The sequence below is a fragment of the Poromitra crassiceps genome (genome assembly GCF_964638095.1).
Source record: "Poromitra crassiceps genome assembly, chromosome: 22".
NCBI lineage: Eukaryota > Metazoa > Chordata > Actinopteri > Beryciformes > Melamphaidae > Poromitra > Poromitra crassiceps.
Genome location: NC_139647.1, coordinates 18,990,616 through 19,011,695, shown reverse-complemented (window position 1 = coordinate 19,011,695; position 21,080 = coordinate 18,990,616). Strand labels below are relative to the sequence as shown.

General features: G+C 44.7%; 2 protein-coding genes across 3 annotated transcripts in view; both read left to right on the top strand.

Annotated features, from left to right (window-relative positions):
- The window catches only part of LOC310796525 (beta-soluble NSF attachment protein), a gene marked incomplete at both ends in the record, with an annotated part of 8,430 nt that extends 6,982 nt beyond the window's left edge, over positions 1-1,448 (top strand). For both annotated transcript variants that reach the window (XM_083658725.1, XM_083658724.1), the window contains 3 exons: positions 35-139; positions 760-828; positions 1,296-1,448. In XM_083658725.1, the coding sequence (XP_083514851.1) occupies positions 35-139; positions 760-828; positions 1,296-1,448 (327 nt within the window). The remainder of the gene's footprint in view (positions 1-34; positions 140-759; positions 829-1,295) is intronic.
- Positions 1,449-3,077: 1,629 nt separating this feature from the next.
- LOC310796186 (cell division cycle 5-like protein) lies at positions 3,078-20,896 on the top strand. Its single transcript, XM_083658328.1, has 19 exons — positions 3,078-3,242; positions 3,738-3,841; positions 4,192-4,353; positions 4,834-4,961; positions 5,320-5,419; positions 5,857-5,983; positions 6,403-6,494; positions 6,909-7,053; positions 7,560-7,745; positions 8,625-8,773; positions 9,182-9,353; positions 9,458-9,622; positions 11,540-11,620; positions 13,368-13,619; positions 15,661-15,768; positions 16,220-16,309; positions 17,834-17,965; positions 19,387-19,467; positions 20,449-20,896. The coding sequence occupies exons 1-19, from the start codon at positions 3,198-3,200 to the stop codon at positions 20,560-20,562; spliced, it is 2,433 nt and encodes an 810-aa protein (XP_083514454.1). The 5' UTR covers positions 3,078-3,197; the 3' UTR covers positions 20,563-20,896.
- Positions 20,897-21,080: the final 184 nt, after the last annotated feature.

The following is a 21,080-nucleotide window of genomic DNA, read 5'->3' as shown; positions in this document are numbered from 1 at the left end:
ACATTTTTCCTTTGTGTGTGTGTGTGTGCATCAGGTTGCTACTAACACCATGGACAATCCTCTGCTGAAGTACAACGCCAAAGAGTATTTCTTCAAGGCGTCACTCTGTCACTTCATCGTGGATGAACTCAATGCCAAGGTAACACACACATACTGTACATGATACTGGACAGCGCAGTGGTAGCGCTGTCGCCTCACAGCTAGAAGGTCCTGGGTTCGATTCCCACCTGGGACGCTGTGAGTGCAGAAGGAGTGTGCGTGCCCGTCCGCATGTCCGCATGTCCTCGTGTACCCACCACCTGGGTGGGCTCATCAAAAGGGCCTTTCTGTGTGGAGTTTGCATGTTCTCCCCGTGCCCCCTGGGGGTTTCCTTCATATAGGAACCCCTCACAGAAAAACAAACAAACATGCAATATCCTGGTCGCTGAAGTGGTTCCTCCTTTGGTCGTTAAGGGCGCCTGTTCGGAGGGAGGGGAACTCGTTGGAATAGCGTGATCCTCCCCCTGCTATGTCCTACCGGTGAAGCTTCCCCTGTCCGGTGAAAAGAAGCGGCTGGCTAACTGCCCATGTCTCGGAGGAAGCATGGAGCCAGTTTCGGCCCTCCCCAGATCGACAGAGGGTGGAGCAGCAACCAGGATAAATAAATAAAAATGTTACACTAATGGGGGATAAAAATGGGATAAAAAATCAGCGGGGAGGGGATGATCTTGAGTTACTGACATTCTTGCTGAAATGGCGGTGTGTGTGTGTGTGTTTCAGTTGGCCATAGAGAAGTATGAAGAGATGTTTCCAGCCTTCTCAGACTCCAGAGAGCTCAAACTGTTGAAGGTAAAAAAAAAAATCTGTCTTAAAGGAGGGGGGGGAGTGTTCTGCTCAAATATGAGCTTCAATTAAGTCATCCAAACTGCAGACTCAAGACATGCTAGCCACAGCTGCCGGGAGATTTGTGACGCAAATACAAAGCTTCCATAGAAACGCTTAGAAACCCACAAGGAGCAGGACAGAGAAGCGTTCAATAGCACTCCGTCTATAAAGTTGTTATTACACTCAAGCATTCACTAGCCATTATGTGTTCACCGCTTGCAGCCTGATTTCCTCTTAAATCTCTTATAAATATAACCTATTTAAATGTCAGACATTCAAATCCAAGGTTTTCTTAAATCTGCACCAATCTGCATCATTTGACACATTTCTCTGTAATTCAGTCTAGACATATTTGGTATCTTTGGAAACTGTGCGATCTTGTCGAGGATATAAAATAAGGTTCTTGTTGTTGTTTGTGTTTGTGGCAACAGAAGCTCCTAGATGCCCACGAGGAGCAGAATTGCGAGGCGTTCACAGAGGCCGTGAAGGACTATGACTCGGTGTCCCGCCTGGACCAGTGGCTGACCACCATGCTGCTCCGCATCAAGAAGACCATCCAGGGAGACGCCGGGGACCTGAAATAAGAGATAACAAACGCACTGGAGAGAGGGGGGGGAGAGAGAGGGGGGAGAAAGGGAGAGGGGGGAGAGAGAGAGAAGGGGTAAAGAAAGGAGGGAGAGAGAAGAGTTTTCAGTTGTACATATCAGTTTGCATGTGACCCCCCAACAAACCTAAACACCACCAACAGTATTACTTTGTTAACACTGGATAGAACTGTACAAAGAGAGAGAGAGAGAGAGAGAGAGAGAGAGAGAGAGAGAGAGAGAGCTTGTTGTGTGTGTGTGTGTGTGTGTGTGTGTGTGTGTGTGTGTGTGTGTGTGTGTGTGTGTGTGTGTGTGTGTGTGTGTGTGTGTGTGTGTGTGTGTGTGTGTGTGTGTGTGTGTGTGTGTGTGTGTGAATTGTAGTAGGGTCAATTATATTATTCAATGGGACGGTGTGCAACCTGTATCAGATTTGAGAATATAATGTTATATCAACAAAAGGATAATATTGTTATTTATGAAATTACAGATATTTATTGTCAATACTGAAGATATTATTTTATTGGTTATTATGGTGCTCATTGTTACGATCTTAATATGTTAGGTATTAGGCTTAGCCCCTCCTCCCCTCTCCATTCCTTTCCTAACCTCCTCCCCTCTCCTCCTCATGCACCCCTCGTCCCCTCCTCGCCCCACACTCGGTCAGTCCAGTGACATCACTCATTGTGATTGGTTGGTTCTTTGTGTTCTGGCTGACGATTGGTCGGTACAGTTAGCGTCAGCCGGCAAGCGCTAGCTCCCACCTCTCTGCTGCCTTGTTTGTGCATGTCTGTTGTCATGTTGATATAAGTGTTCTCTGTGTCGTGCTAAACGTGTTTAGAACATACATGTAGCCTGGTCTCATCAGTAAACATGTACATCAGTAAACAAAGTTGAAATAAAAACATCATCGCTCCTGATACACAGCTGTTGTTTGGTTTTTGGTTCTATTCAGGCATTTAATGTGGATACACATTAAATGGGGGGTCTGTCGGTCCCCCCCCCCTTTTTTTTAATGAACCAATTTGTTCTTTTTCTGGATCAATTTATTGTGGAAATGTTTTTATGTATGTAAGGAAAACCACAAATTGAGGCACCAGGTGATCATTCAAAATATAATGGAATATAATGCAGTAAGGCTATCAAGCATTCTCCTGTACTATAGATCAACTTTTCACATGTAATGCTATCCCTGCTGAGTCATTACACATGACTCAGCATGACATGTAATACTATCCATGCTGCTGAGTCATTACACTTACATAGGCATGATTTACTGTTCTGTATTAGTTTGTGTCTTTTGTTTGGGGAGGTGACCTGATGGCTCAGATTGCACCAGAAGGCCTCATGTTCATGTTGAAAAACAGACAGACAGACAGACAGACAGACAGACAGACAGACAGACAGACAGACAGACAGACACACACACACACGGACGGACGGACGGACGGACGGACGGACGGTCCAGACGAGATGGTCGAATAATAGATTATTCATACCATACCACACTCCATACCAGTTGGTGGCGGTAATGCACCAATTTGTTGTTTGCCAACCGCCTTAAAAAAGAAGAAGAAGCTTCTGCGCATTCTCTTTCTGCGCACGGTTTCTGCGCTTTCTGCGACACAAGTTTCCGGGTTTAGGACCGACACGTTCTCGCTCGTTGGTTTGTTTAAAGTGTAAAATAGTGAACAGTACAATCTTCACAGGTTGCTGAAACAAGTGTTGTATTGAAGGAGGAGAGCCGCCAAGATGCCGCGAATTATGATCAAAGGAGGCGTCTGGCGCAACACTGAGGTACGTGTTTACATGGCTAGCTGGGTTAGCATAAAGCTAACCGCTAACAGTAAACCAAAGGGGGAGTAGTTAGCATGGAGCTAGCTGCTAAGTTAACGGGATTCAGCCCAAGTTTCGTTCATTACTGTTGCTGCAATTATGTTAAGGGGGGGGGGGGGGGTCGATACATTTTGTTGTTTAGTTTCATCCATGCAAATAGCATGCAAACTAAATAAATAAGAATAACCTAGCACGTAGCTAACATTATTGCAGTGTGCAAGAATTTGCAGTTGTTACCATGGGAGCTAAACGGAAATAGCGTGACTTTACCAACGTTACTTATGCTGACAATCTCTAAGTGATAACCTAGTATGTTACTAACTGATCAGGCTGAATAGTGGATGTGAAGGGTTGTAAATTGGCGAAATGGTGCTGATCACTTTGTACGTGTCTGGCTCCTTATATTACTGCCTTGTCCAATCTTTCTGCATTCTGCCGCTCTGTTCATTTATTCAGGATGAAATCCTCAAGGCAGCGGTTATGAAATATGGGAAAAACCAGTGGTCACGTATCGCCTCCCTGCTTCACCGCAAGTCTGCCAAGCAATGTAAAGCCAGATGGTGAGTCTGACAGACAGCTGGGGGAATGTACAGTATGTGATGGAGTAGGGAAGAAGACCTGGTGACAACAACAACAACATGGTTTCATTTTCTGAAGCCATGACTGCTGACTTGGTTTTTCAGTGTACACAGATTAAAATATAAAACTAAACAGGGTTAACAGTAATTGACGCACATCAGTCATTTTGATGAGAACCCCCTAAACTTACATCTGCCTAAATGTAATGGAGAGAGCATTCTTACCTGTGTGTGTGTGTGTGTGTGTGTGTGTGTGTGTGTGTGTGTGTGTGTGTGTGTGTGTGTGTGTGTGTGTGTGTGTGTGTGTGTGTGTTCCGTGCCTCTGTCCGCAGGTACGAGTGGCTGGACCCCAGTATCAAGAAAACCGAGTGGTCCAGAGAAGAAGAGGAGAAGTTGCTTCACTTGGCCAAACTGATGCCGACTCAGTGGAGAACCATCGCTCCCATCATAGGACGCACTGCCGCACAGTGTCTGGAGCACTATGAGTTCCTGCTGTATGGTTTGATCTTATCTCTATACACCTACACACCGTGCAGAGACACTTCCACATAAAGTCTGGAGCACTGTGAATATCTCACTTACACCATAGTCACATTCACACAATGCAGTAATTTGCAGTGGCTAGTAGCTACAGACACATTTTATGAATACGTAATATCATAGGACATAGTGCAGCTCAACAATCATATCACTCGGATATTATCATTGCACTGCTGCACAGTACCTGGGCCACTATGAGTTTGTAGATTAGCAACATACAGCACACACACAGACCTCATTTATCAAATGCCTTCACTAACTAACTAACCAGTACTGAACACTACACCTCATCATCATATCATCATGTATCATGCATCATGTCTGTATTATGTGTGTCAAATGTGTGCTTGTATCACAATGTGTGTTTCTGTATGACATGTGTTTGTGTACGTGTGATTTTAAATATGTCTCTATGTGATGATGCGTGTGTTCAGAGACAAGGCGGCGCAGAGGGACAATGAAGAGGAAGTGGGAGATGACCCTAGGAAATTAAAGCCCGGAGAGATTGACCCCAATCCTGAAACTAAACCTGCCAGACCGGACCCTGTGGACATGGACGAAGGTGCAGTAACACACTTTCTTAACACGGTCATTGATAAAGAGTAACAGACAGGCTTTGTCCAGTTTGCTTCAGCTTTGATGCCCAAATTAGCTTCATATTATTGTAATGCTATCAGTTCCAAATGACAAAATGCACCCTGATCCTTAGAAAAAAACCTTTGTTGCAACTATAACAACCCAAGTTCACATTTTCATTCACCCTAACAATGTATCCTCTGTAAAACAGTATTAGTGTGAACTCGGTTAATGGACACACATCAAATTCTTGTTTTGTTTTTGTGGATATGAGAGAGGCCAGTTTCACCTAACAGCCTCATCTATAGTCTAACATATTTAATAATGTGTGTGTCCGTCTGCAGATGAGTTGGAGATGCTGTCGGAGGCCAGGGCTAGACTGGCCAACACCCAGGGTAAGAAGGCCAAGAGGAAGGCCAGAGAGAAACAGCTGGAGGAAGCCAGGTAATATTAACACACACACTCGGCATAAATACACTTTAAGTCTATTTACAAACCAGCTTTACTGTTTTATTTGTTTGAATCGAATTTCCATTTCAGCAGTTGTCTGACTTAGATTTCAGCTTGCATTTGCAATTTTAGTTTTAAACTTTTCATTTTGGTTGACGTTATTGTTTTTCACTGTTGGTATGGAGTGTGTTGGAGATACCTGTTTTGTCTATAGTCTAACAGACAATTGTATTTATATGGCCTGAACATAATTACATTTATTTTTTCATTTTAATAATACAATAAAAATAAATCATGCCTGAAAGTCTTCGTAGTCACTTGTAGCTTTAGTTAATTGCAATAACTTTGTTTCTAGGGATGGGAATGACTTCTTACCGAGTAGTGCAAAACATTTGCATAATTGAGTCTGTTATTCACACACACTCCTCCAGGCGGTTGGCTGCGCTCCAGAAGCGCAGGGAGCTGAGAGCAGCAGGAATAGATGTTCAGAAGAAGAGGAAGAAGAAGAGAGGCGTCGACTACAATGCCGAAATCCCCTTTGAAAAGAAACCCTCTCAGGTAAACAAATGGTTCTTTAACTGGTCAAACTAACTAAAATCAGAGTGAATCAATTTACCATTTATTAATTAGTATAAATAACTAACCAATGGAGAAATGGGTTTTGTTTTATTTTTTTCCATTTTGTTGTGTGTACTCCATTTGTTTGTTCTTAGTGTTTCTGTTAGACTCAATGGAGCATTATACAGTATGACCCCGGGGGCCAAATCTTACGTTATTTTTTAGCATCTGTTTATTTATGTTTGTATATTTTGTTTTACCTGTATTGTGGGGAAATTTGTGAGCATGGAGGAGTAAAGGAGTTTTGGAATGTATTTTTCACTGTTTATTTGTAGAACCTCTATAATACAAGCAAGCATGCAGCCTTTGAGCCAAACATAATGTAGTTAGTTAGTAATGTTTTGTTTGTTTGTATGTAGGGATTCTACGACACCAGCATGGAGCAGTATGAGGGTCTGGAGCCCAACTTCAAACGCCTCCGACAGCAGCACCTGGACGGAGAACTGCGCAAGTCAGTAACATTTTACACACACACACACACACACACACACACACACACACACACACACACACACACACACCTTTTTAACACATTACACTGTACACACTAAATCACTTATGGACGATATACATATACAGATGCAAACACATTAAACACACATCCATTTACATAAATATGAAATAATACCATACTTTTAGTAACATTACACCTTAAACACACACACACAAAAGTCACACACACACACAAATGAACACAATTCAGCAAAAGACATATACCTCATGCACATATAACAGAACATCTGAATCACACACTCTAAATACACACATACTGTATAACTTGCGTTCTCTCTCCGAAGTCATGTTCTTCATTCATTGTGTGTGTGTGTGTGTGTGTGTGTGTGTGTGTGTGTGTGTGTGTCTCTAGTGAGCGCGAGGAGCGGGAGAGGAAGAAAGACAAACAGAAGATAAAGAAGAAGAAAGAGAGTGATTTGCCGTCTGCCATCCTCCAGACCAGCGGAGTGGCCGAGTTTACGAAGAAACGCTCCAAACTGGTTTTACCCGCACCACAGGTAACCAGTGCACACCAACCTGTATACATGAACTACCAGTGGAGTCGATCCAAACTAGTCCTCTACCAGACTCATACATAGAGCAGGATGGCAGAGGGAGTAGGGAGACCATCGAACAGCTTGAAGGCCAAGATTTAAATACCTGTCCTGCTGAAGTGTCCTCGAGCAAGACATTGAATCCCTATCATCTACACAGGGAGGCTTACAAAAGAGAGTATTGCAAAATAGATACTAGTGCCATAATTGTCTCATACTATTTTTAGTTTGAGGTTACAAGTTTATTTGGATTTGGATATTCGGATTTGGATTAGCTACAGCAGCAGGTTTAATTTATATGAACAAATGATTAAAAAAAGAGGGGGAGAACCACAAATGACATCAAACTCAAGAAGGAAACTGGAACAAAAGCAACAAAAGAAAGTTGAGCCACTAAAATAAAATCTAAATTGCCCCAGTAGTATTCTGTTATTCGTATTTAATATAATTATGAATATATTTCCTCACAGATCAGCGATGCAGAGCTGGAGGAAGTGGTCAAACTGGGCGTGGCCAGCGAGGTCGCCCGCCAAGCCGCAGAGGAGAGTGACATCGCCAACTCCGCCTCCTCGACCCTACTGTCGGAGTACAGCGTCACCAACTCCACGGGGCTGCGCACCCCCCGCACCCCTGCTGCCCAGGATAAGATACTGCAGGTAACACAGATGCACTCGGCAACAAACACACCCTCGCACAGACTGTAAGTGCCATACTGAACACACAAACACACACATACACTTAACTCTTTGGATTCTCAATCAAAGACACTTCTAACCAGCTACTAGTAATTTGTTTTAGGTGTATATTTGTATATTCGTTATGTTTTCATTGTATTTATCAGTGTTGACATGTGGAAAAAGTGTGTAGGGGGCCAGTTATGCTAAGTTTACCTGTCCTGGATTAATACATAACTTTAAGAATAATATGTAATATAAATATGTAGCACTTTTACTAGTACTGCAAGACATAATAAAATAAATAAATTCAATCAATTTTGACAAGACAACATAAGATAATTGAGAAGGGGGGGCACACACAACAGATACAGCAGTAGGACTTTGGTCTTCTGGTTTCCTCTGTAGGTCGTTCCAGAGTCTGGGGGTCTTCCCTTTCCCTTATAGCAAAGTAAAGGCTGGATTAAAACTTAAAATGTTCAAATACACGCTGTATAGACGGTTTTAACTTGACAACAAAAACATTCTAAATTGAACCCCCGCTCACTTCCTGTTGCAGTGTTTTCTATGGACATCAAAGAAAAAAAAAACATTCAAGTGCAGGACTGACCATTCCGTGAAAACCGTCTATACAGCTGAGCGGCGAAAACAAAAGTAACAATGTCGAGTGAATATTTCTGCAGTTTGCCGAATGCTGAGAAAAAGGAAGTGCTGTGGGGTTGTGCTCTGGTGAAAACCGTCTATACCTTGTCTGCATACACATCACTAGATACTAACTCCCACTCTGCCTTATTGTCTTTTTGTCCCTCTCTGTCTATCTCTCTATATTAATTAATTTGTTTGTTTGTTTGTTTATTTCAGGAAGCCCAGAACCTGATGGCACTGACCAACATAGACACGCCCCTGAAGGGCGGCCTCAACACTCCGCTGCACCAGAGTGACTTCAGCGGAGTGACACCACAGCGCCAGCAGGTCCAAACACCGAACACTGTCCTCACCACCCCGTTCAGGTAACGGCCCGGAGTTATGTCAACTTATATGCATAATTATTAAATATGACTGAAATTTACAGAGAATTCATTTGCTTTAGGAGACAAATAGACCCCAGAATTGTTTACTTTTAGTGTTTATCTGGTAAAGGAATACTAATTGTAGATCATGTATAAGTTGTGTGTTGTAGTGCAATGAGCCTTTTTAAACAAATAACTTTATTAAAGAATATTTAACATTAAATTGTCAACACATCGGCGTAATCCCGCAATTAGAAATAACAGAAATCCACCGAGTGTAACACGGTAGAAAATAGTGTTTTCCATGAAGACACCTGTCAGAGTTTTGTCAAGAACTGGAGGTGGCTTCCCTCCGAATTGTTTATGCCGGATTTTTTTTAAAATTTGGTGTCATTTCCTCTCCTGTAGAACCCCCGGGCAGGGTCAGGGGTCGGAGGGCATGACCCCTCAGGCCGGAGGGGCGATGACCCCACGCGGGGCCACGACCCCGGGGACAACCCCCAGCCGCACGCCACTGAGGGACAAACTGAATATCAACAGTGAGGAGCAGCTGACTGACCCTGCATATGCCAAACACATGGTAAATACGCACACCCTTTGAGTACACACACTTTAGAAATAAAAAATAGCAAAGAAGAGAATGAAGTAACAAATGAATAACCACCGTCTGTCTCTCAAACACAGCAGAGGGAGAGCCTGCAGCAGCTGAAGCAGGGCCTGCTGTCGCTCCCTCTTCCCAAGAACGACTTTGAGATCGTCCTGCCTGAGAATGCGGAGAGAGAGATGGAGGAAACTGAGGCGGAAAGCGGCTTCATAGAGGATGCTTCTGATATACAGTCACGCAAGCAGGTAGATCTGTAACACACGCCCCCACACAAGCAGGTAGATCTGTAACACACGCCCACACACAAGCAGGTAGATCTGTAACACACGCCCACACAAGCAGGTAGATCTGTAACACACGCCCCCACACAAGCAGGTAGATCTGTAACACACGCCCACACAAGCAGGTAGATCTGTAACACACGCCCACACACAAGCAGGTAGATCTGTAACACACGCCCACACAAGCAGGTAGATCTGTAACACACGCCCACACAAGGAGGTAGATATGTAACACACGCCCCCACACAAGCAGGTAGATCTGTAACACACGCCCACACAAGCAGGTAGATCTGTAATACACGCCCACACAAGCAGGTAGATCTGTAACACACGCCCACACAAGCAGGTAGATCTGTAACACACGCCCACACAAGCAGGTAGATGTGTAACACACGCCCACACAAGCAGGTAGATCTGTAACACACGCCCACACAAGCAGGTAGATCTGTAACACACGCCCACACAAGTAGGTAGATCTGTAACACACGCCCACACAAGCAGGTAGATCTGTAACACACGCCCACACAAGCAGGTAGATCTGTAACACACGCCCACACAAGCAGGTAGATCTGTAACACACGCCCCCACACAAGCAGGTAGATCTGTCACACACGCCCACACAAGCAGGTAGATCTGTAACACACGCCCACACAAGCAGGTAGATCTGTAACACACGCCCACACACAAGCAGGTAGATCTGTAACACACGCCCACACAAGCAGGTAGATCTGTAACACACGCCCACACAAGCAGGTAGATCTGTAACACACGCCCACACAAGGAGGTAGATATGTAACACACGCCCACACACAAGCAGGTAGATCTGTAACACACGCCCACACAAGCAGGTAGATCTGTAACACACGCCCACACAAGGAGGTAGATATGTAATACACGCCCACACACAAGCAGGTAGATCTGTAACACACGCCCACACAAGCAGGTAGATCTGTAATACACGCCCACGCAAGCAGGTAGATCTGTAACACACGCCCACACAAGCAGGTACATCTGTAACACACGCCCACACAAGCAGGTAGATCTGTAACACACGCCCACACACAAGCAGGTAGATCTGTAACACACGCCCACACAAGCAGGTAGATCTGTAACACACGCCCACACACAAGCAGGTAGATCTGTAACACACGCCCACACAAGCAGGTACATCTGTAACACACGCCCACACACAAGCAGGTAGATCTGTAACACACGCCCACACAAGCAGGTACATCTGTAACACACGCCCACACAAGCAGGTAGATCTGTAACACACGCCCACACACAAGCAGGTAGATCTGTAACACACGCCCACGCAAGCAGGTACATCTGTAACACACGCCCACCACACAAGCAGGTAGATCTGTAACACACGCCCACACACAGACAATTCACAGTATGCCTGCTGAAAACACCTTGTTACGGTGTCACATTTTGTTAGAAATGACAGGGAATTTAAAAGTTGCTGGAATGTGAACATTTTGTTTCCAGGACTGGAAATCTTTGTGTGAGATGTGGAGTGTTTTTGAAAAATTGTAAATTATCATTAAACCATTGGAAACTAATTAAAGGAAAGTAATTTGGGAAAAATGCAACAAAAATGAGTCTAGGTTAATATGTATTTGTCTGCAAAGCAATTGCTGCAAGTCTCAAAATTAATGTTCAGTGTCATATCATTGGGAAAGGTTGCTTTATACAGTACATACACTTTCAGTTGTGGACATTATTTAGAGCAGGGGTTCCCAAACTGTTTCATCTTGGGAGGGACCCAAAAAATAAATTTTGTGTCTCCCTGGGACCCAAATTGGGTCGCGACTCGTAGTTTGGGAAACACTGATTTAGAGTTTAATTACAGAACGTGTGTGTGTGTGTGTGTCTCAGGCTGTGCGGGATGCAGAAAAAGAAAGGGAGCTGAAGCTGCGTCACACTTCCGTTCAGAGGGATCTGCCGAGACCTACTGAGGTAACTTACACACCTCACACCTTACCTTACATCCACTACACACACACCTTACCTTAGATCCACTACACACCCACACACCTTACCTTACATCCACTACACACACCTCAGTGGGTTGATCCCCCTAGAGGTCAGTTTGCCCTGTGATCAAAGTCACAGGCAGCAGAAACGGTTGACCCTCAGCCCACATTTGTTGTTTACCGTCAGAGGGGTCAGAAGACAACACCCCAGCTGAAACCACTGCCAAGTCCAAAGTCTCTGAAACCACCAAACCGTTATATTATCTTTTATAAAGCCGTGAAATAGTGCTGATCGAAGCAATAGGTTGATTGGTCGATCATCATAAAATTGACTGACTCATCGTTTGAGTCATTTAACTCATTGAATGCCATGGACGTCCTTCGACGTCCAATTAAATAGTGACGTAGAATGCCACGGACGTCCTTCGACGTCCAATGCGTTTTTTGACGGTGGGACGTCGATCAAAGCCTTCCGCAGCTCCTGTACAACTATAGTAGCTATTGGAGGTGTATAACCTATTTTACGGACTCATTAGGTGGCGACAGTGCTTGCTCGGTGCAGTCCAGATTAGAGACAGGTCCGAGAAACAGCCTAAAAGCCGTGGATCAAAGACAACCCGATGCATGCTCCCAGAGCCATTTGCTCTGTCGCGGGAGCTGACATTGGCTCCGAACAGGAGTCAATCCGCGCTCACAACTGAGCCCCTCTGTCCCTGTCTGTCTGTCTGTCTGTCTGTCTGTATAGTTTCTCCACCCGATTAGCAGACAGGAAAGCAGCCCCTGACGCCAAACCATTCAGCAATCCGGGTTGGCTCTTCCCTGCTGTGGCGCTGAGAGCCGACAGCAGCACACAAACGCAGCACTCCGAAAATATAATGGTTGCGTGAGGCTGTGTGCAGTGTGGGGAGGAGTTTACGGGGGGAGGGGGGGAGGGGGGTGGTGCACGCAGGGCATCACACAACAACTACGTCACTACATCAGAAAATATTATCTTCAGACTCAGTGAATGTGCTTGAAATGCTGCATTTCACAAAAGGCGGATTATCTCAGCTAATAATTTGAAAAGCCTGAAAACGCTGAAAACAACCTATCTTCTCCGGCTCATAACTAAAGAACGGAAAATGGTATCAATAAACTTTTTTTTGCTGATGATACAATAGAGCCAGCTCGTTCTTGTGCGTGTTCGGTGTTTACATAGTAATATCACACAATATTCTGTGGGCCTCGAGAAATCACTGAAAACGCTCTGAAAACTCTGGCACTGGGAGCATCCGTTCTCCAAAAGTGGCTGGCACTGAATGAGTTAAAGGGACAGCTCACCCTAAAATCCAAAATACATATTTTCCCTCTCACCTGTAGTGCTATTTATCCAGCTATATCGTTTTGTATTATTTGCCTGAGTTTTGGAGATATCGGCCGCAGAGTTTCTGCCTTCTCTCCAATACAATGGAACTGGATGGCACTCGGCTTGTGGTGCTCACAGTGACAAAGAAATACATTTGATCAACTCAACAGCAATGTCTCTTTCCAGAACTCATGACCCCGTTACTCAAGATAATCCACAGACCTTGTTATGAGCAGTTTCATGGAGGAACTATTTTCTTTTGACCGAACTACAGCCGCTAGCTGCTAGCTAGTTCCTACAATGTTGTTGGATGATGGCGATGACGATGTATATGGTTTTATTAGCTTGTGACAGCTTGTTGATGTCAGATGCTGTATCTTCGCAGGTCAACGAGTCCGTCCTCCGCCCCCCCTCCCTGGAGCAGCTGTCTGATCTCCAAATGGCGGAAGAGATGATCAAGCAGGAGATGATCACCATGCTGCACTACGACTGCCTGCACCACCCGTCAGCCAGCGCAGCCAACCTCCTGCTGCGCAGCAAAGCCAGAGGGCCCGCCTCCGCCTCCAACAACGCCTCGCACATAGCGTACCTGGACTCACACAGCTACCAGCCAGTCAGCACCGAGGACATGGAGAAGGTAACGCCCACAATCACAACCATCCAATCACGTGATCTCACATTCTGTTTCGCTCTACGTATCAGTCTGGATTCCAATCCATCCACAAGTGATTTCAGTTCAGTTTCAGGTGGGACTCCTTCAGCCAATCAGCTTCACCAAATCCACTCGGAAGAACGGCCAAAACGCATTTTTCACCAAGAAACTCCGCTGGTGCATACCCTTGTTGTTGTTTAATTGTTGTTATTGAGTCTATTTTATAACTGCACTTATGGCTAATGGCTGTTTCCTCTACTAACGTTAATGTGATTGGTTGTTGCTTTGGGAGCCGCCGTACTGTTTTGCCAGTGGCGTCCCCCCTAGGGATGTCGACGGTTAACCGTTAACCGGTTAACCGCCGACAACGTCATTGGTCGGTTAAGCATGTCGGTCAAACGGTTAATTTGCATATTAAATTGGCATACAACGTGTTGCCAATATGGTGTTTTTTTTCCCTCCTTCGCGGTAAGCAACAATGTTAACATAGCCTAAGTAGTTACTATAGCAGCATTATATAGGAATTAAAAGCTCCTGCCACTGCCAGAACAACATTCATTTAGAGAAAGGCTTTTCCAAATGCAAAAGCAGTGTGCACTGTCCGCCTCTCCCCCCGCGTGCGAGATGTGCTCTGTGATAAACTCAGCTCCACACATGCGCCACACCCCCGCCTCCCCTCTGCTTTGACCAGACGGGAGAAGACGCCCTGCCCTGTGCAGACTACAGCGAGCCAGTCAGTCATGCTCCTTCTGTGTTCCAGCCACTGTCATGAGACCATGAGGTTACTTTCAATGACGCGTTTCAAAACAAGCTGCGTCTTCCACATCGATTCACTGAGGAATCCACACTTTTACCGTAAATTGAGTTCTCTCCGGGTCTGTCTGTCTCTCAGGTGTAATAATCCCACAACGATTACAGCAAGAGTGAGAATGCTCTTCTAAACACATCGGCTATTAATATATAATTATTTCTCTGCATCTCATATTAGATCGGTAAAAAGTTTGGACAGCCTGCCTCATTTGTTCATCCTCCCGAGTCCCCCAATGCTGACAGCTGTCAGCGTGCGGACTTGCTGCACTCGTCGTCATGTCGTGCAGCCGGACACACAGAGAGCATAATAGCCACCTACAGCCCTCGTCGCAGATAAAGAGAGAGAGGGAGAAGCGTGGAGAGAGAAGCAAACTATTTTTTTGCAGATCTCAAAAGCAGGTAAACCACTGTTGAATTAGTGAGAATGTCAGAAGGAGAGAGCAATAAGCACTTCGTCAGTGCGCCCTGCAGCGTGAAGGCTTGGGGCGGTGTCTTGATGTGCTATTCAAAGTTGAAATTCGTTCAATTAGCGACACGTTTCGTTCTGAGCTTTTAAAATTAGTTTCTGCTGGTTTTATTAGACTATTTACGACACATGCAGTAAGATAATTCATTTAAGAATTGTGAGCGTGAGTATGGGTTTTTTCCCTCCGTATTTCCCCCTTCTGCAAATGCGTGCAGCTCCTATCATAGCCTATCCGAGGAATGTTTTTGTTTAGATGGCTGGAGGATTTAACTTGTCTTCTCGTTTTGTTAATGTGTTTTTTTCTGCTTGTAGATGTAAAAATAAACGCTTTCTACTGAAAAAAAATCAAGCATTTGGTAGGCCTAAGGTTTAATGGGGCACAGACAGTAAAATAGCGCATTTTAATCTTCTCGGTTAACCGACAGTTGTCGGCTAATGAGTGTCGGTTGTCGGTCAAGAAAAATTATGATTTTCGACATCCCTAGTCCCCCCCCCCCTTCCCCGATTGGCCGGTTACGTTGTAAACTCAGACTGGCAGGTCCCTGATTGGCCCATGCGCTTTGTAATTTCTGGAAATAGCTGGAGGCCGGACTGATCCGCAGAACGAAACAACGCGAGTTCATGTGATCAGGATGGTTACCAGGCTAAATAAATCACAACCAGGTCCATCATCATGATCACACACACACAGAAATCACAGCACAAAATGTGTGAATTGAATGTAAATTTGATGGTGTGTTAACAAAACAGGCGTCAGCGGTGCTGACAGGAGAAATGGAGGTGGTGAAGGCAGGGATGGCTCATGGTGATCTGAGCATGGAGGCCTACAGCCAGGTGTGGGAGGAGTGCTACGGACAGGTAGGCATCCCGCTCACCGTCTTCACTGACCGACTGACCGTAAAGTCAGATGAGAGAGTTGTTGACTTTCTGCCTGAACTAACATGTATTCAGCTAACCATTCATAGACGATAAACACATTCATGGGACTGTTTCACACTTTCATGTGTCAATTGCCTTATTGTCTCATAACCCAAGCTAAACTTAAATCTAATCCTAATCCTGTCTTCAATCATTTTTATTTATTTATTTTCTCTGCCCCATTTGGTTGAGAGATTGGAGAAGAACACTGTTTACTTCCCACTCCTAAATCTGCCTGACTTTCCTCTCCTGTATCTTGTCTCCCTCCCTCCCCCTCTCCCTCTCTCTCTCTCTCTCTCTCTCTCTCTGTCTCTCCCTCTCTCTCTCTCTCTCTCTCTCTCCCTCCCCCCCTCTCTCTCTCCTTCCTTCGCCTCTCTTTCTCCTTCTCTAGGTGTTGTATCTAGCAGGTCAGAGCAGGTATACCAGAGCTAACCTGGCATCCAAGAAAGACCGCATTGAGAGCCTGGAGAGAAAGCTAGAGGTGAGAAAGTAGTAGTTAGTAGTTTATTTGACACAATGTAAAATCCACATAAAAAAAGTTTCAAATGAAGACAGTTTACATACATTAACACATCTGCCGAGGATTAAGTACACAATAAAGCCAAAGGCTTATTTCCATTGTGATCCTCTGAAAAGCACACACACATGTACAGTCATTAGACATTTTCGCCAGTCTGGCATATAACCTGTATTACTGAGGGCTTTTGGGTGAAGCAGCTTCTACTTTATTTATTTTTTATCATGTTCATCTCCTCTGTCTTGGTTGGAGCAGTAAAGGAAATAAGAGGATGTTATGTATGTCTGTCCAAATAGTCAGTGACTAGAAGTCACGACTGGTGAGCACTCTCAAAAGTTCCAAAAAGTTACGGTGCACGGCTCAAAAAATAATAAGAGAGGGGCAAAAGACCAGCACTCAAAATAATTCCTTTGGGTTGTTTTATTTACCTTCAAGCAAGACAATGTACGTTTCGGCGTGGAGCCTTCCTCAGCATTGTCAATGCTGAGGAAGGCTCCACGCCGAAACGTACATTGTCTTGCTTGAAGGTAAATAAAACAACCCAAAGGAATTATTTTGAGTGCTGGTCTTTTGCCCCTCTCTTGTTATGTATGTCCACATGCTGCAGTTTCAGTTATTCATTTCATTATGATTTTTTTATTATAATCTGCCATTAGGTAACCTTTTTCTCTAGTGGCCACAATTGTTGTACTAGCCAGTTCTGCTGTTTTAAATCAGATTTTTTTTTAGGGTAGAATAGGATCTCTAAATTATGGTTGGCAACCTTCCAAAGTGGCTGGTAGATCAAATTCACAGCCACATCCAAAATGTCTCCACCATTTTAGTTAGTTTACCACTCTGATTATGGGGTCATTTCATATTCAGAAGAGTATGGAGACAAAAGGTCAAGTGTATCGCTGTGTATAATCTTTGTTTCTTTTACATAAATTTCCCCCACAAGTTTGTATTATGCATGTATTATAATGAGACTCCATTATTTGCATAGTATGACCCTCCCATGAAAATTTGAATTTGAAATTCCAACATAATTGTCTCTGTATCAGTGGTTCTCAAAGTGGAGTCGGGCGACCCCCAGGGGTCTTTGAGGGGGTTCCAGGGGGTCCCCAACAAAAAAAAGTGTAATAAATTATTTTCACTTTAATTCCATCCATAAGCAACACAATGATCATGGGTTTCATACACTTTCTGTAATAAAACCTCTAAAAGCAAAAATCTTATCAGATGGGGGACTCTGGGACAGAATGTTATCAAATGGGGTTCCATGGTCTAATTTGTGTCAGTTTAGGGGTCCTTGATGTGGAAGAAGTTTGAGAACCACTGCCCTATATCACCATTAATTAAATAAGAGGCATCCTTAAACTGCAGCCTCCTGATCCTGGAATCGTCTTGCGAGCAAAAAATTACTTCCAAATCCAACATGTCCATAAAACACTCCCAAGAAAACTGTGGCTCAAAGTACTGAGTTGGCCGCATGCGTCTTGTCTGCAGGTGAACCGCGGTCACATGACAGCGGAGGCGCGGAGAGCCGCCAAACTGGAGAAGAAACTGAAAGTCCTGCTGGGAGGATTTCAGTCCAGAGCGCTGGGGCTCCTGAAGCAGCACAGTGAACTCTGGGAGCAGGTACGCAACTATGCTGCAAACTGAAGAGTCACGTTTGCCAGCATTGACTTTTGGAATAAGGGAGATTTTATTGCACAATCAGCAACACAGTAATCACTAGTTGGCTGCATGTTTATGTTTGAATGTGCTGCACCTAAACTCATTTCCCCCTGGCTTTCACACACTTTAGACTCCAGGGGCCGGTTGCACCAACTGGTCTTAACTATGCCTGGTCATAACTCCTACGTCGGTCTTAGTTAAGACCCGTCTTTAGAGTGGATTTATGCCTGTTGCACCAACAGGGCTTACGTCTGGTCTTAACTATGCTGGTTGTAGCAATGCGCGTCCATGTGAATTGCCAGGGAATGCACCCTGATTGGATGATTTTGCAAAAATGTGCCTCGCGACCTGCTTGGAGCGCACTGTGCCACTACGCTCTATCAGCCACTACTGTAAGTGCATCACTACACTACACTCCTCCCACCCTCCCTCGCTCCGGGGGAAAAATGGCGGCGACTGAGCCAGACAGACAGTCTGAATGAAATTGAATGTAACGTTCCCAATTCTATGTATTAAATTCTAAAAAATTAACGGCAACATTTGGGAAGGCTAAGCCACACAACTAGTTAGTTATAATCTAACATCGTGCTTTCAAAGACGGAGAACTGGCTGTGTTACGGCGATGACGGTAAGGACTCAAAAAGGTCTCCGCGGAGACAGGCAGGCTCTACGCCTCCTCCTGACCAGGCGTAAGAGTTACGCCTGGTCGTAGTGAAAAGAAGGCTTAAGCCGTCTTGGTGCAACCGGCGTAGCTGTTAGGTCGTAAAGTTACGACCAACTTAGCTTAAGACCAGTGTAAGACCACTTGGTGCAACTGGCCCCAGTGGAGTGCAGCAACTCCAGGCATGATAGTTTGTTCTTGGTAATGTGTTCCGGTTATTATTGTGGGGATATGTAAGGGATAATGTATATTGAGGCGGTGATTACGGGGGAAATAATGACCGACAGGTGGATTGAGCCCGACGCGCAGCGGAGGGCTTAATCGTTCACCTGAAGGTCATTATTTCCCAGTAATCACCGCCTCAATATACATTATCCCGCTTAGAACACGGCCTACAACTAAATCATTCAATAATCTGACAAAAATAATTATTCAAATAGATTTTTTAATAGCGTTTTCAACGACAAAGCGGTTTCATTCGTAATTGGCACACAAGACACCACAGCTGCAACTGGTTGGCCTAATTAGTAGTGTCTTGCTGACAAAAAGCTCTTATCAACTGATTAATCCAGGTGTGGCAGAGCAGCGGTCGGTTGTCGAGAAATAATGACCGGTGAATATTGTTGATTGACCAATCAGAATCGAGTATTCAAGAGAGCCGTGTTCTAACGTATATTATATTTATTGATGATAGTGATCTTGTGCTCATTGTGTCCACCAGGTGGAGCAGGCAGCTACAGAGCTCCAGACCTTCAATCAGCTGAAGAAGCAGGAAGATACTGCTATTCCCAGGAGAAAAGAGGTACAAATACACACAGACGTCTGTATTGCTATCCAACTTGACTTGTTACTACATTCAAGTGGCTGTTTATTCCAATTCCTCTGCATTCATAACCATATGTCTTAAACTATGCCAAACTCTAAATGCTGCCAGTAGCGGCCAGTCAAGAAATATTCTGATACAGATCTGCAACTCTTCTATGGTTAAAGGGGGAATTATGCTCACCCTGCCGTGAAGGGCGCGTGGGTGGAGCGAGGGGCGGGCGCGTCAAATGACGTAAATTTGTTGGGCGTGGTTATTCGCTAGCTCCGTCGGGCACTCGCGCGGTGCGTCATTTTTTTCCTCACAGCGCGAGCAGCGCACGGCTTCTCTCCAAACATGTCCGCTTTCGAGCCACTGAGCCCTGAACACTGAGCTGTGTTTTCGCCACATTTCTTGACCCATGTGGTAGGCTATAAACTTAGATTTGCAACTGTTCGTTTTTAGTCATTTCACCAAGTAAATGTGTTGTGTTGAGAGCATTATTGAGAGAGATTAAAAGCAGCACAGAGTAGTAGGCTATCAGGGCTGAGAAGTAAAAACGGCTTTCAGTAAAAACAAGTTTGGTGAGTCCTTCATGTGCTGATGTGCGGTCGTTTGAGAGTGAAAGCGCACTCAGTACTGCACAGAGTTTCATTGCGACTTTTCACGGGCTGTTCTCACCATTGTACAATACATGCTGATCACTTTCTGAGTATAATGGCATCACCCCCAGCGCGAGGTCTACACGGTGACTCACGGAGACTCGCGGGGCCCCACCCCCACGGAGCTTTGCTCGAGTATAAGAGCACCTTAAGTGTGTGGTAGTCAGATTTAAACTAACAAATTATAAGTATTTATAAAAGTTGACTTGAGTGTTTCATACATCCTCTCTCTGTGTGTGTGTGTGTGTGTGTGTGTGTGTGTGTGTGTGTGTGTGTGTGTGTGTGTGTGTGCGCGTGCGTGCGTGTGTGTGTGTGTCAGGCCCTGCGGGAGGACGTGGAGAGGCAGAGCTGCAGGGAGCGAGAGCTGCAGCAGAGATATGGAGAGCTGCTGCTCGACAGGGAGACACTGCTCAACAACGCTCAGAAATATTGATCCACACACACACACACACACACAAATCACATAAACATACATACTAGATATACACACACGCAAACTGATACCCACTCATAACAGGCATTATGGAGACTTTGCTAAATTAATGTAGATAACAAATCAGCAATACTGAGAAATGCTGACACAAATAAATTCCCGTGCTCTTTCATCCCATCGAGTATCTGCTAGAACCCTTCTGTCGTTCTCTGATTGCCATGGCAACTCCAGAGATAAGCCCCGCCTCTGCGTACTGATGTTGCAGTGATGTCACAGACTGAGTTATGTGTTCAGTAGTCTGTTGTTTCTGTATTAGTGACCAATAAAGTTTCTATTGGACAACAGCCTTGCTGGATGTGTGTGTTTTATTAGCAGTGTTGGCGAAGCTACTTTGAAAGCATAGCTATAGTCCAGGCATTTTACGCAAATATGTGGGTCAACCTCACACTAATTGCAACAAAACCAAACTCAACTGATTTTGTATCCACAATATGTCCTCAATGAAGGAAAAAAAGTGT